Source organism: Falco naumanni, chromosome 4 (genome assembly GCF_017639655.2).
Source record: "Falco naumanni isolate bFalNau1 chromosome 4, bFalNau1.pat, whole genome shotgun sequence".
NCBI classification, from domain to species: domain Eukaryota; kingdom Metazoa; phylum Chordata; class Aves; order Falconiformes; family Falconidae; genus Falco; species Falco naumanni.
In genome coordinates, this window is record NC_054057.1 from 6,291,674 (window position 1) to 6,307,849 (window position 16,176).

The 16,176-nt window shown below is 36.1% G+C and overlaps 1 protein-coding gene across 4 annotated transcripts in view; it reads left to right on the forward strand.

Annotated features, from left to right (window-relative positions):
- Positions 1-16,176, forward strand: part of TOP2B (DNA topoisomerase II beta) — a 65,393-nt gene that overhangs the window by 24,298 nt on the left and 24,919 nt on the right. For all 4 annotated transcript variants that reach the window (XM_040593375.1, XM_040593376.1, XM_040593373.1 and 1 more), the window contains exons 7-16: positions 383-595; positions 677-850; positions 7,113-7,214; positions 7,297-7,434; positions 8,921-9,059; positions 13,052-13,209; positions 13,919-14,044; positions 14,895-15,005; positions 15,086-15,191; positions 15,389-15,498. In XM_040593375.1, the coding sequence (XP_040449309.1) occupies positions 383-595; positions 677-850; positions 7,113-7,214; positions 7,297-7,434; positions 8,921-9,059; positions 13,052-13,209; positions 13,919-14,044; positions 14,895-15,005; positions 15,086-15,191; positions 15,389-15,498 (1,377 nt within the window). The remainder of the gene's footprint in view (positions 1-382; positions 596-676; positions 851-7,112; positions 7,215-7,296; positions 7,435-8,920; positions 9,060-13,051; positions 13,210-13,918; positions 14,045-14,894; positions 15,006-15,085; positions 15,192-15,388; positions 15,499-16,176) is intronic.

The window sequence follows — 16,176 nt, forward strand, 5'->3', positions numbered from 1 at the left end:
CTCTGCACAGGGGCTAATAAACCTCTCTATAGAAGTGTTACAGACTGAAAGCATTAAACTGGTGGGCAATAAGGACTATTTAGCCAGCTCACTTGTATCTAATTTAGTCAGTTCTGTGGTGGGCTCTATTTGCATTTGTGTCCATCAATGTGATAACTGCGTATTTACAGAAACCATAAATCTACTGTCCCAGATACTTGTGCAAATCTTGATAAAGCAATTCATTTTATGCATAGTGTTTTACAAGATGAAACTTCTAAAAGAAGTCTATGAGTTTATGTTGTGTAACTCTTGCAATCCTAGCACAGATGAAAAATGGAACAGAGAATATCATTGTAATTGTAATATTGTAAACTAACATTAAAATGTTTTGTTTCCAAAGACTTGGATGAACAATATGATGAAGACCTCTGAACCCAAGATTAAGCATTTCGATGGTGATGACTACACATGCATTACCTTCCAGCCAGATCTATCTAAATTTAAAATGGAAAAACTTGATAAGGATATTGTAGCCCTCATGACAAGAAGAGCATATGATTTGGCTGGGTCATGCAAAGGCGTCAAAGTCATGTTGAATGGGAAGAAATTACCTGTAAGAGCCTCATTTGAAATATCTTAAGCGTACTGAAAATTTGATGTGAAGAATAGTAATTGTTACCTGTATTACTCATAGGTAAATGGATTTCGCAGTTATGTAGACCTTTATGTAAAAGACAAGCTGGATGAAACTGGAGTTGCCCTCAAAGTTATTCACGAAGTTGTGAATGAACGATGGGATGTGTGCCTCACTTTAAGTGAAAAAGGGTTTCAGCAAATCAGCTTTGTAAATAGTATAGCTACCACAAAGGTGAGTAGTTACATTAAATGATAAAAAAATGTAAATGATAAAAATGTATGCTAAGGTTATGCCCAGTCAGATAGTTCATTAAAAAAAAAATAATAATCTCAGTTACTAAACATAAATAGGTGAGAGAATCCTTTGCATGAGAGGAACTGGTAGAGCAATTGGATATAGTCAAAATACATTCATAGCAGTATTTCTGAATATGCACTAGTTTTTAAAACACTAGTAATCATTATTAGCGATACCAATGTCTTATGTGAGCATAATACCTGGTATTAATTAAATATAAAATGAATGGAACTATTTTATTCTTCCTTTTTAAAATATTGTAATAAAATAATTCTGAAATTAAGGTAAAAAAATGTGCAAATCCTTTAAAAAGTAGTTGCAGCAAGTTTTGGAGGGCAAAAAATGGCTTTTGGTGTTCTTGAAAAATGACTTTCCGTTTATTGCTTTATGATGTATAAAACTGGCCTGAACTATGGAAATTAATTTTTTTATTTGTGTTATTTTTATTTGTATTATATAAGAGGATCTAGGTGTTCTCTGTACTTACTAGCAACTATAGTAGTAGTGAAATGATACCATAGCAAGTCTTCAGTTATGATAAAGCAGCAATATGCTCAGCATATAAAGTACAGTCTTCGTGCTTCTCAAATTGCTGGCGTGTTCAGGCACCGAGGCAATTAACTGAAATCAAGTAGTGCAACTCTCATTTATGCCTGTTTGGTGTACCCCAGGTTTAGGGATCTGGGATCCACCATGGTGAAAGAAAGTCTTTGTCCTTTCTGCTATTCGCAAATTGCATCAGATGAGTGATCTAACAGTCAAGCAATTCTAGTCATTGACGAGGCAGTTTTTAGGGAATCTTAACCAGGAGCTTCCCAAAGATGAGAAAGATAAGAATTTGTAATCAGACACTTAAACCTTCCTTGCTCACAGGAGTCAAACAAGAAAATCCTAATGGTAACACAAGTGGATGATGGGCACCCATGGTTACACTAAGTGGAGTCCCAAGTCTAGGCAAGTGCCCAGGACTGTCAGTGTTAATCTTGGTGACAGACGATGTGTAACCAGTGTTCTGGTGTTATATAATTTTTGCTGCATAACTTCTTCCAGTGTGATTTTCAGTGTAGCTGAACCAGCATTCAGTGGTAAGGGGGGGTAGTTAATTTCATTGCAGAATATTTAATTTCTAAGTGTGCATTTTAATTAAATGCTTATCTGCTACTTGTCAAAACCAGGGATAACAAATGTATCTGGTAGTTTAAAGGTTAAAACTTAGTTTTAATTCGGGCCTCTTTATGCAACATAAAGAAGAAAAATAGCATGACCTTAAAGATGATACCTTTATGAAAAATAAAATACTCCACACCTTTATGAAGAAGCTGGCAATGTAGAAAAACGTAATACTGATTGATATCAGGTTAAGAAAATGTATTTGAAAAAAATGAATACTTATTGACTCCTAAGTTAATATATTGCATACACTTACTCAAAAGATTTTGAATTTGACTCTTTTGGATCAATTTTCACCCATCGTGCAGTTACACATACATTGTTATCATATATTCTTTAAGAAAATTCATAGAAAAAGTACTGTGTATTCTTCAAAGGTAAGTGTTGTAATTTCTAGTTTTTCCCACTCTCCCGATCCATGCCTTATGTGTGTGACTGGATGTGGAATGTTCGGGGCGGTGAACCACCTCACCAGCAATTGATGTGCAACTACCCACTGATGAGACATAATGGCTAGTAACTAACTGCGTCAACTGCCTGTTCCCTTATCTGCTAACAGGTGAGGAGCTCATTTCAGCTGTTTTTTGGTTATTTATCGCTGTTTGCTGAAAGCTTTTCATTTCTGTTTCTGGATAAATTTCACCCAGTCGTAACTTCCCTTCCACCTTTTTCAAACTTGCCTTAAATTCCAAACAAGTTTTTTTTAGGTTGATGGGTTGTGGGTTTTTTTGAGGGGTGTGTAGAAGGTCAGGCAGTATGTTGAGGCACAACTCCCTTGTTTTGTTCTTGTAAATTTGTTACCTTGTCCAGGTCCCTATTTATTCACAATTTAGCCGCAGTAAACCACTACAGAATTTGACTTCGGGTTCTGAGGCAGCATTTGAAAGAATGTTTGTAGCTGTTATGGTTGTGCAGATAACCTTTACTGAGACTTGTATGTAACTGAGTAAATATGGTCTTCTCAAGTTCTGAATTTTAATAGTAGTTGTAGTAGAAACTTCAGTTATTATTGTAGCAATCTAATGGTATTTTTAATATGGTGGCACTGCTAACTCTTAATACTACTAATCATTTCAGCAGAAATGCTCAGCTAATGCAGATGCAGTGTCAGATAGCAGACTTGGGTGGAGGGAGCATCCCAACCTCTTAAAATTTGCTGGAGTTCAGCAAGAAATTCTGGACAATTCCAGATCTTGACATTTTGAGATTTATTCTAATAAAATAAATAGAAAACAAATGCAAAAGAAAATAAGATTTTGTCTAGCTAATTAATTGAAAACTTCAATTTTATAATTAGCTTCTGAATTTGTTTACCATATCAACCATTTGTCTGTCCATAGAATTTAAATATGACTTACCTCAGAATTAATTGAGGCTGTTCGTTATGGCTGACAATATCAATAGCATATGTATAGGAGCCAATCTAAGTTTCATTTTTAAGATCCCAGTTGTTAGCATTTTATCAAATATCCTTGCATCTTGAAGGCTGCAAGACTGGGATTCAACCGTAATGGTTACCTTCTGGGAAAAGAAGGTTATGCAGTTTTGGTACTCTTTCTCAGAATACAGTAGTCATAATAATCATTGACAGCCCTCTAGATTTAGAGGGTATTTTTCAGTCTTGTATTAAAATGTGTTGACAGTTGGGGCAGTTATAGGCTGTTATGCTTCGATAGTGGGTAAATGTGCCACCTACTGGTGAGATGGTTAAAAGGTTCCCGACTTTGAGCTCTGAACATCCCTCACTCATTGCTACACACTAAGAATGGACACAGGAATGGGGAACTCTTAGAGTAACTAATATCTTCTAAGAACAAGGATGCCTGGTAAGTAGCTATTTTTTGATATGCCAGATGCTAGTTTTAGAAAAATATTTGGAGCGCTAAAATTGTAAATAAATAAGTAAATAAATTGCTAAAGTTGTAGATACAAAAATATGCTGAGATATTCCTGTAAGCATAAGTTTTCAGTAATGTGGTGAGTCAAAGTAACGCATTTTAAAATTGCCATTCAAATGTGGAGTTTTTGGAACATGGCATTTGATATCTTCCTGTAGTAGCTTTTCTTTACAGTTTGAAAATGGATTTATTTGTCTCTGAAGTGGCAGGATGTTGATGTATCAACTCTCACTTTAATTCTCCCTGTGTTGAAACTCTTGTCATTCATATGTGAATAAAACCTGTTGTGTTTTAATTTTGCTGTATTTGGAGGTTTGGGTAGGGAGGGTTTTTGTTTGTTTGTTTGTTTTTTAAGAAGAAATGCCATGAAAAATACTTATATGTATAGTGCTTCTAAAACACACTAGTGGTTTTTGTTGCTGTTTAGTAGGTGATTCTAGAGACTGACAGAAATCATAGATGGTTTCTTTGAAGTGCAAGTACTGGTTTGTTGATGACTAATGATATTAACTATCTTAAGTAATTTCTTTACCTCCACTCTTTTTTTTTTTTTAAATATCTACTTTCTACATGAAGTTCATTACACAGCTGCTATCTATCTCCCATCAATTCAACCACTTTAGATCTTCACTCTTTTCAGACTCATAGTCTGCCATAATTTTTGGGTTTTGCTTGGTAGTTGTTTGTTCTTTCTTTTCCTCTGTCTTTTTGGCTACTGTTTTTTCTTAGTTTTATTGTTTTCCATTTTTTATTTCTTATCTATTCTATACTTCCTCATAGCCATCAAAAGCTTTTTTTTTTCTTCTCCTCAGTTCTCTTTTTAAAACAGCTTTAAAGCAGGAGGGTTTTTTTTGTTTGTTACCTAATGGTGAATGTCTCCATAGACATGTTTTCTTTATTTCATCCATCCTAATGCAGATTGGTCTGAACAGGAACCATTATTTAGTCTGTATTTTTATGAGGCATTCATTGATACTAAGCAAAGGTAATCTGTGTAAAATACTGAGCACTGACCTAGGTATGTTTTAATTGTATAGCATATGCCTACATCACTCTATTCTTTGTTACAAGGTAATAGATACTAGTGAAAGCATTGTGAACTTTCTGTAACAGCCAGTAGAATTTAACATTTTATTATTTGTACCTTTTTGTCTATAAATTTAAAGGAAGGCATTTGAATAATCAAAAATGTAAACAGCTTTCAGATATCCAGGGTTTTAAGACCGTTCACAATTTTGACATCTTTCCAAAGAAAGCCTGCCTCTTTACTTGTAAGGGAAGTTGTGTCGCCTTGGACTTCTACATATTTAAGCATACTTATCACCGTTAGTTTAGACTACAGTTGTTCGGTAGAGTTAAAGACTAGAGGATACATAATTTCAAATACTAGTTGTTCCTAATCTGTTTTATCTGTGATGCAAGTTTGTGCTGGTTTAGGCTTTACTGGTGGTTCTGGTTCAGATTACTTCTGCATTGTGGAATATACTCCCTAATTGTTAGGTTCCTTTTAGACATGTAAATCAGTAGTCAGTTAGTATGTAATAGATCTATAATAGACCTCTTTTTTCAAGAACTCTTATGTGAAATGCTTTTCTTTTCCAAGCAATTTAATCTCAAAATTACTTGTCTTCTAGCAGTATGTTTGGGGTTTGTTGGGGTTTTTTTTTGCTTGTTCATTTTTTTGGTGTTTGGTGGTGGGGTTTTTTTGTAGCTAGTTTAAAGTTTTAAGTCCAAAGAGAACTGTAGCTAGAGAAGGTGATAGAAGCTTTGGGGCACCTTTTGAAGATGTTCAAATGCTTAGTGCTTCGCTATTGAGACTGAATTTCATCAATCGTAAAACCACTATTTAAACATTTAAAATAGTATTTTCATCACCGTGCTGTATTGCAAAGCATGAGTTATATATGGCTTCAAAAAGCGAACTTTTCAGGGTCTGTTATAGTTGGAAGCTGAATACGTTGCCTCCACTAAAAGTTTTCTTGCAGTAATGGCTTCACTTGAAATATTGAGTTCGAAAGACCTTAAGCAAGTATAACCAGTACCCGGTCCCCCTTTTTTCTAGGGTAAAAGGAAGAATTGTGACAGTCACTGTGAATGATTCACTTTCAGCTGTTACAGTGCAACAGAGGAAGCAAATCCTATATATTCTTTTTTTTTTTTTTTTTGCACTGTAATGATACAAGAAATTGCTTATAAGCCTTTTTTTTTCTTCTGCATTTGAACAGCAATTGTAAGGGAGTCCAGCTGACTGCTTGTTTGCTACAAAACAGGTGGCATCATGATTGTGTAGCTACAAGTCATTGCCCTGTGATCTCCTAAGGGGTTGGTTCGCCAGCTTATGGTTAGCCGCGTGCTCTGTGTGTATCTCTTGTTGTTCCATCAGGTATGAATTTGGGGCAGGTTTAGCCTCTGGTGAGTCTTAAGGAGAACTACTCGTCTCCTTAAAGTTATCTTACTGTGTTCTTTTAGAGTGAATCTCGTGGTTGGCTATTTGTAGTTTGCTCTCCATTTTCCCTTGCATAAGCCCCAGGCTAGCAAAGAATGCTAACAGTGTTTATTCAAACAGTTCTGTAAATACAGCTAAGAAACGGTGAGATGACCTTTGGGAGGGAATAGGCACGGATGCTGTGTATATGAGGGTGCACTCTTGAACCTTTTTTTTATGAACTAAATGGGAAAGTTTTAATTTGATGAATGAATGTGTGGTGGGTTTAGTTCAAGGTTATTTGTGTGCCTGTTAAAAAGATACCTTTTGACAGCCGTGTGGTGTTTCAGGTACCATCCCAGTGCTATAGAGTAATTTTCAGATCTGCCCTACTCTTTAAGTTTTTTGTATCCTGTTACAAGCTGTTAGCAGCTACATTTCCAGTCTACCACTGTACAGTAAATGAAAGGTCTCCTGCTTCTTCTGTTCCGTGTAACATCTGTCATCCTCACTTGTATGAAGACTGAATAACATGAAAGAGAAACTTTAAAACAAATTTTCCTTTGTTATGCTGCAACTTAAATTAGGAAATTCATGCACATGAAGTATGATGACAGGAACTTTGTTAATATGGCTAAAATCTATTAGGAAATTCAATGGTTTTGTTGTTTGTTTGTTTGTTTTTGTCTCTTCCCTCATTAAGGGTGGTAGGCACGTTGATTATGTGGTGGATCAGGTTGTGGGCAAACTGATAGAAGTGGTGAAAAAGAAGAATAAAGCTGGAGTTTCAGTGAAACCATTTCAGGCAAGTAACTTTTGTACAAAAATATTGAAAAAGATGAATGTGGTAATTTTGTTGAGTAAATTTGTTTCTATGTTTTCAACAGGTGAAGAATCATATTTGGGTTTTTGTTAATTGCTTGATTGAAAACCCATCATTTGATTCCCAAACAAAGGAAAACATGACGTTGCAGCCTAAAAGTTTTGGGTCAAAGTGCCAACTATCTGAGAAATTTTTTAAAGCAGTAAGTAAATCATGCTCCTTTTTTTTCTGTGAAGCAGAAATTGACATACTGGTTTGAATGCATTTATGTTATGTAGCAGAAGATTAAGTAGTTCATTATGGTACCCTGGTGACATTAGTATACTATGAAAATGGGATGGAGGAACTTCTGTTCATTCTCTGGCCTTAATAATGGATGCAACGACTGTGTTTTGGCTGTTGCCCTGGATTTAAAAGCGAGCTTCACCTGATCATCTCATTTGTGGCCTAAACATAGGCCTTGGCAAGTTTTTTGTGTTACATTTTTCTGAAGTTGAGAATGTTGTCAACCTTATTCATTGATGTCAGTCTTACTCCCTTTCACTGAAATGAAAAGAGAGGGAGGGAACAAGTCACGTTTACTTTTCTTCCAGTAATAAAGGAAATGCAAAATTGTGGCTGTAGCATTCAAAGTGATCATTATTGTCAGGCATCAAGTTTAGAAATTTTGGCTGTAGATGGGTTAAGAATTGGTACTCTAAATGAATGTATTAGTAGAAACACATGGTAGAGGGTTTTCCTCTACTACTATTTTATACAAGGAAGGAAAAGTAAAACTCTGTTAGTCAGAAGTCAGTACACAAAGTCCTGTTTAGTGCCAGTAACATAAAGGAAACTCCAGTACTAAGGAGAATGGTGCCACTGCTAGTACTCTTGGCGTCAAAACTCAACTTATTGTATAGTGGTTTATTTTTCTGTGTCACTGCTGACATTCTTGGAGAACTTACTGGAAGAAATAACACAACTCAATCTTGTATTCATTCTTCAGATTTCGTTATATATATTGTATTTCTATCAGTAGCTTCGATTTACAGTGCTTCTAATATGCCCAGAAGTGAAAATTGATCTCCAGAGGTGTTAAATGTGCAGCAGAACCTCTAACCCATGAGTACTCTATTATGGGGGATAACAAAAAGCCAAAGCTCACAGTATTTTCCTCCATTTGTATTTTCTTTTGATGTGAAACCAAACCTAAGACAGTTTTATTTTAGAAAGTATGCTGTATTTTTGCTGCCAATGTGTTTCTTAAAAACTGAACAGTTTCTCAAGTGGTTGATATAGAACCTTATTCTTGAATGCTTTTGATTGTCTTTCAGACACTTTCAGTCATTTCCAATAAATATCCCATAAGGTTACTTTTTGCTGTCAAAGTCAGGAAACAGGTGCTTGATACCTAAAATGTCTCAGCACATCAACCACACAACGTAAGACTCAGTCCTCTTTTCCTCCTTTCACCAATCATGCAATGGGTGGAAAAGAAGCTGTGTGAATGTTGTGTTTTGGTTTTGTGTATAAAATGCTAAACAGTAAGGTATGTGTTAATTCCTTGACCTTTTCTGTGTTGCATTTTTAAAAATCAAGAGGGCCTTGAGGACCAGTGTTAGATCAGTGACTTAAAATTGAGATATAAGAATCTGCTGTGTGAAGGTTTATTTTTCTCACCCACAATTCTGATCTGTTACTTACAGGCCTCTAACTGTGGTATCATAGAGAGTATTTTAAATTGGGTCAAATTTAAGGCACAAACTCAGCTGAACAAAAAATGTTCATCGGTGAAACACAGTAAAATCAAGGGCATTCCGAAACTGGATGATGCTAACGATGCTGGTAAGAACACTTACCTTACATAGATTATTTTTTTTTCACAGACATCATAATTTTAAACCTGACTTTATTTCTCATCCTTATGTATATCTTTTTAATAAAAGCCTTTCTAGTTTTCTAAATTTTCTAGAGCTGGAATTAAAGCATGATTTTGAGTTTGGTATTTGGAACAGTGTCCTCTCTAGGGTAGAGAATGAGTAACACTGGTTCAAGAGACCTTTTTCATGAGATTTTAAATGCCATTAGGTTCCTATCTGGGAGTATAGGGCAAACAGGCAACCTCTGCTGGCTTGCTTCCTAGCACAGATAGGAATCGGGATCAGATGGCAATCTTTGTGCCAGTCGCAACTGAATGGGGGCTGTCCTTGAATTATTTGAGGGGCACATATGACTAAGGAGTTTGAAATGTTGCCAGCCTGTGTTAGTTGATTTTCATACATCCTTACGTTAAGCAAAGATAGAGAAACTGCAGTGAGGTAGGTAGGTGCCTTAAGCAGGTTAAAAGCATGTAAGACTGGTAGAGAGGCTTTCTTTTTTTCCTGAGCTCCAGTGTTCAAGTCATAGATGACTTGAGATGATGAGTTCTGTTTAATTTTCTTCCCCTTCTGTTTTTTATTCCTTGGATCAGGTTATTAATTTTTTATTGAGTTTTTTCTGCAGTATTTTATTACTTTTCCAGTTATTCAGATGTCATATTTTGCCTCAGAAGTTGATAACCATATCTCCTTTATCTAGTGTTTTACTTGTTGTATCTGTATTCCTTAATCAGATGCATGTTACCAGTATTTTTCTTGTCTAGAAGACTGTGTGCTTGGAGAAATGCTGTAGTTTATGGATATCAAGCCTAGCGCTCATAAATAACATTGTGAATGATTTCTGGATCCACTTTCGTCATGATTTTTTTTTTTTAGCTCTGCTTTGGAAACCAGGCTTCAAAATCAGTTTTTACTAATTTTTTTTCACTAGGGATGAGGGAAAGGAAGAACTTCTAACAGGGGAGCTAATACAATTAACCCTGAAACTTCATCAGCTAAGGAGGCATGTAGGGATTCGTTTGGGCTCAACACTGATGCTTAAAGTTTTGCATGGCTTGGATCCCTTTTATCCAGGTGTAAACTGCTACATAGTTATTGTTACATGGGGAGCGGGAACTCTGCATCTCCCAGGGAGGCTTGCCCAGATATTGGTTTATTGAAGATCTGGAACATACTAAGTTTCTCACATTGAAGGCATTGCACATTTGGGGTGGACACACAGGAAGACAGAGGGGCATTCAGTTTCTGAATACAATGTGTGTTGTCATATTCACACTTGGCCTGACTTTCTGAAGTGTAACGTTATATATACTGGTAGAGATGTTTTAAACGGGAGGATGGTAAATAAAAAGTTCTGTAGTCATTTCTTATTAAAGACCGAAGGTAACATATCCACTTGGTCTTGGAAATCAATAGGAATTTTTTGGTATTGTTGCACTAAGCTAATGCTGTAAAGAGGATCAGTGACCTCAATAAAAATCTGCTTTCATTGAGAAAGGGAGGGCAGAAGATGATCCAGAAGAGTAACTCTTTCAGTGTAGCTGCATGTGTGTTGGTTGTTCTGCTTTTAAGAACATGTTCCGGTGAACTTTAGTTGGTGACTGCATCTGACTAAAAGCTTGATGTTTCTTGACATCAGGGGAAAAGGAAGTCCTAGTGCCGTGGAAATTCTTTAATGAGTACACAGATAAAGACTGTAGAGCTGTCAGTCTTTATGTCTTTTGGACCTTAACAGAAAAGTTTGGGGATTCTCAGGGTCAGATGAAGTAAGCACGGTACATGCTCTTTCTGTGTGTGAGAGGTGATGATTACTGCTGCTTCTTAGTCCAAAAAATTCAACTCTGCGTATGAATGTTAGCTATGAATGTGCATGCGAGTAAGCATATGGTGGAGAGTTACACAGTTGTAAATCGTCTTTTCAAAAGAATTTCAGACTTTCCCCTAAGTTGGAGAAAACGTTTACCTAATGCATGAAGATACAGTTAAAGGGAGATTGCTTCAGGACATTCATACATGTTATCTGTAATCTGGCAGCAAAACACAGTAGTGTTATTTCATGTAGTTGTGTTTCAGGACAATTAAATATTTTTAAGGATCCGAAAATATTGCAGGATTTTTTTCTCAATCAAAATTTGATTGCAGGAATTACACTTTCATAAGCACCACAAATCAGATGAGGGAACAGGGTTGGTTTCTATTAACAGGTGTCAGCAGTTGGACTGAAGTAGTCCAGTGCAGGTGGGAGAGAATAGTGTCTGGCCACAGACCCTTCTGGCTTTAATTTTTCCTGTGGTTTTTAGATTTTTTTCTTCATGGGTGAATTTGTAGCTGAAGTCCAGCATCCACAGGTTCCTTGGGTGCCAAGTACCACTGAATTTTTGAATTGGTACTAATTAATACTTAGGAATAAGAGAGAGATGCACTTGTACAGCGATGTACTTGCTGCAGATTTCCTCCCCAGCTGAAAAGAGTGAGTCCTATACCTGGTCATTCTTCTTTCTTGAGATCTTGATGAGGTATGTATAGTTCTGTGGCTTGTTGGAGGAGAAGAGGTAGAAATGAAAGGAAGTATAAGGAACCAGGAATAGGAATACAGGATTGTAAGGGAGCAGCTAGATTACCAGATCTGGTGAAACATAAAATAATTCTTTGAACCTGCCAGTTCATGAGGTTTTCTCTTTGAGTTCTTTACAGCTGTGTTCAGGAAAATACCTGACACATTACATTTCCATGAAATTAATTGCTAATGATTGCAGCTGTTCCAGAAGAAAGTGCACCTGGTTGATACTCAGATGAGTCTGCTGCAGTTCATTTAGGAAAAAAGAATCTCTCATATATTCTAAAACAGTAGGCTAGTATTTTTCTTGGTATTTTGATTCCACCTTGCTGATAGCATGGTAGCTATTGACACTTTCTTTTTACAGTGTGAATAGCTGCCTAATTTAGATTATATTAAGCCATACATCTGATTCAGAAGACCAAAGATGTTGAATGAAAGTTCTGTGTAATAGGAAGTGTGGGGTTGTTTTATACCTACCAGCTCAAGGCAAATCAAAGCACCTATTTTAAATGCCAATATATTCAAAACTATCTTACTAACAGTAGGTAAGACTCAGCTGGCTTGGAAGCTTTTTGCATCTTTCCTGCCATTTGGCCTTGATAAAATAGCAAAACTGCATAATGAGCATTTGCACCCTTAGAAAAGGCTGGATTCCTTTTTTGAACTTGCTTATTATTTAGAACCTCAAATCAACTATTGCACTTGCAATAAACAGAATATATATGTCATACCAGTTTTGAGCACACTGGACACAGGCACAGAAATGCAGTGTTATCTTGCAGAATCAAAATTACACTTTTAGTAAAGTTTTGTTTATTCCGCTCAATAAATATCTGAGAATGTATAAGAAGTGCAAGTGTTCTGATCTCTTTAGCCTTTCTGTCAAGTTTTTCTTACAGTTGCCTGGCTTCAGCCAATGGACAATAAAAAACGAAACCTGCAAAAGTGTAATGTAATAAATTGCTTCTGAAAATGTACTGTGAGGAAAGGGGAAATGCAGAATGGGATATAACCCTGTGTATAACTCAGGCATGCATAATGTATGTGTGTAAGAAATCTGCAGCTAGAAAAATGAAATGGTAAAGGCACATAAACAATTTTTGTGCAGACGTGTGGGGACCATTACGTAAGATGCACCGCCATTGCATCCGTTTTGTCTATTTTGCTCCTTGTCCATAGCAATCCATGGTGTATCGCTAAATGCAAGGATGCTCATTCTTGTGTAGTTTTAGTGGTATGGAGGGCCATCCCTAAAAATAGAAATTCAGCCTGTTTAAATTACCTGATGGAGACTAGAAAGAATATTCATGACTGCTGATTCAATTGCATTTCTGTTATTTGAGTTTAAAAGTTATGCTTTCTGGTTTTTTGCCTTGCATCTACTTCTTCCTGGAATGCAGGTGGCAAACATTCCTTGGACTGCACATTAATATTAACAGAAGGAGACTCTGCCAAATCTTTAGCCGTCTCTGGCTTAGGTGTTATTGGTAGAGACAGATACGGAGTATTCCCACTCAGGGGTAAAATTCTCAATGTTCGAGAAGCTTCTCACAAACAGGTAAGTAGTCTTGTCTCCTCCTTCTAGCTGACGTGAATGTCTCCTGTTTATTTTTGATTTCTAGGGTTGTATCTTCATACTTCAATTTTTATTTTTCATGAAAATTTTGTGGCTGGGATTTCATAAAGTACCAGCTACTTTAAAGCCTGGAAATATTAATTGTAGTACCGCAGATGATATATTGGGTTGATAAAGTTCATTTCTTCACAAGTGGAAGGAAATTCTGCTATGACTCGTATTAACATTTCACATGAATATTTAAAAAACTTAAAATTTTATATTCTCTCCCTTGCCGTATGATTTCATTGACTTGCAATGTGAGGCAGTAGCAGCAGCATTACCCCATTGCATTACTTCTGCTGTCCTCCATAATTTGTCTGTAAGAAGAGTTGTATGGCAGATGCCCATAGAAATAGTGGAAAGAGAAGGCAGTTTTGTGAGATGACTTTGTTACATGCACTTTTCTCCCTGCCTTCCTGACCTCAGGCTGTGGAGGAGAAAGTGTGTGGTATAGTCTTGAGAATTTGCTGCATGTACAGAAGAAATATTTACAATTGTGAAGGCTGCAGGGGGGCTGGGGATAAAAAGATTATGAAGTTGAGGTAGGGGTGCATTGAAAAAGTAGCTATAAAGCCCATCTCAAAAAAAGTGGGATATTTCTGAATTTCTGCTTATTACACTGACCGCAAAATTTTCTTTTTCTATACAGATTATGGAAAATGCAGAAATCAACAACATCATCAAAATAGTTGGACTACAATACAAGAAAAGCTATGAAGATCCAGAATCTCTGAAAAGTTTGAGATACGGAAAAATTATGATCATGACAGATCAGGTGAGTCTGAAATTCATAGGTTTTAATAGACAGAGCTTCTTAAAATGTGTTTTGCTGCAATTTGGTAGCTTACATTTTTATGATTATAACCTTTCCCTGTGTTAGGACAATATGGATATATGCAGAGAGAGCCCCTAATGTGTGAGGGTTTTTTTGTGGGAATAATTTATCTGTATGTTGTTTTGTTTACTCCAAATCAACAACTGAACTTTGCTGCACAGTAACAGACACCCCAAAGTAATAATAAAAACATGTATAAAGAAGAATGCTTTTGATAACTCAAAAATACATTGGAAGTAAGGGCAAAAGGAACAATACATGAGGTAGTAGTACTAGAAAGTCAAGGAGAGACAAGAATGCAGGCAATTATTTTTGGGTAATCTCATTAAATGTGTATCTATTGTTCAGATTTTAGAAGGCTAGGGATCCTATGCTTTGGATATTTGTGAAACTTTTTTTTCCCCTGGGAGGTTGAACTATCAAGCATCTTAACACCAGTGAGAACTGTGGGCCAGGCTTGGCTTTCTTCCACAAAAGTTCAGTTCTGTGGTGTTTGGGAGAGCTGTCTAGCTCTTGGACAAAACATGGCAGAGGCAAAAAAACTTTTGAACAGCAACTGTACACTTGGCTTGGAAGAGCTTATTATTAGCTCAGGGATAGTGCCATTCACAGGTGGTTATTTTATACCCAGGTCCAGTCTGGAATCCAAATTAAAAGTAACTGTTCCTTTCTATGTTTTCTGTCAACAGACAATGTTTTGATGTGTGCAGGTCAGTGAGTGGGTTTTTTTGTGGTTTGGAGGGATCTGATGTTTTGTAAGATTACCTCATCTTTTCATGTTGTGATTCAGGATCAGGATGGATCTCACATAAAAGGCTTGTTGATCAATTTTATTCATCACAATTGGCCATCACTGTTGAAACATGGTTTTCTTGAGGAATTCATCACTCCTATTGTAAAGGTATGGGGTTTATTAATGAGATTTTATGTATTACTTACAGCGCAACAGAAAAGTTCATTAGGTGTTTTGTTTTTTTAAAGGCAAGCAAAAATAAGCAAGAACTTTCATTCTATAGTATTCCTGAATTTGACGAGTGGAAGAAGCATATGGAGAATCATAAAGCATGGAAGATAAAGTACTACAAAGGTTTGTTTAAAACCAAATAAGTGAACCTCATGGATTTAAACTTACATAAAAAATGGATGCTATTAAGTTTTATTTGTAACTGTTTTCATGATAGTATCTTCTATAATGATTTTAATAATATTTCCAGTAAAATAAAAGGGGTAAAAGATAAAACTTAAATTTTGAATATGGAGTAACTGTTCCTTTGTACTGTACAGGTTTGGGTACCAGCACTGCTAAAGAAGCAAAAGAATATTTTGCTGACATGGAAAGACATAGGATCTTATTTCGATATGCTGGTCCTGAAGATGATGCTGCCATTACACTGGTAGGAACATATAAAAGTGCTGCTAGATGATGCATTTTTGTTTCCATTGTTTGCTGAAAATATGAGTAAGTCCTAACAGGGATATTTTTTTTTCTGGAGTAATTGAAAAAAATACTTTTGGGAGAGAAAGCAGCTTTTGGAAAAGATCTTAAATTGTGGAATAAGAGCTTTTTCCACACTACAATATCAGCTCTACCTTCTGCGTAGTGGCTTTGATCAACTTTGTATGGTGTGGATATCAAGAAACATTACATTTAGAATTGCTTTTAAAGACAGAACATGCAGAAGAGTGTTCAGAGTAAGGCAATAGAACCTAAACAAATGAAGTTTCACATCTGCTTAGGGATTTATGTTTTGTTTCTGAGCAAGTAAGATCAAATAAGTATTATTTATTTATTGGGCATGTATCAGTGTGGCATATGTCTATTCATACATGTATTCTACATATTTGAATTCGAAGTCTTAGATAGTTGTGTGCAGGAAGGTACTTGTGTTTCAAAGAGACCTTGTGGCAAAGGATGGTGTGTCTCAAATGGAGCTGTTTTCTCAAGGAATGTTTCACCTTTTGTCTCCTTTAATTCACTATTTTAATTGTAGGTGATATTAGAGGGAAAAAGGTATAGGAGAGTGAAAAATAAAAACGGGAAAATACCCATCCTGGACAAAACAACTTTTTCC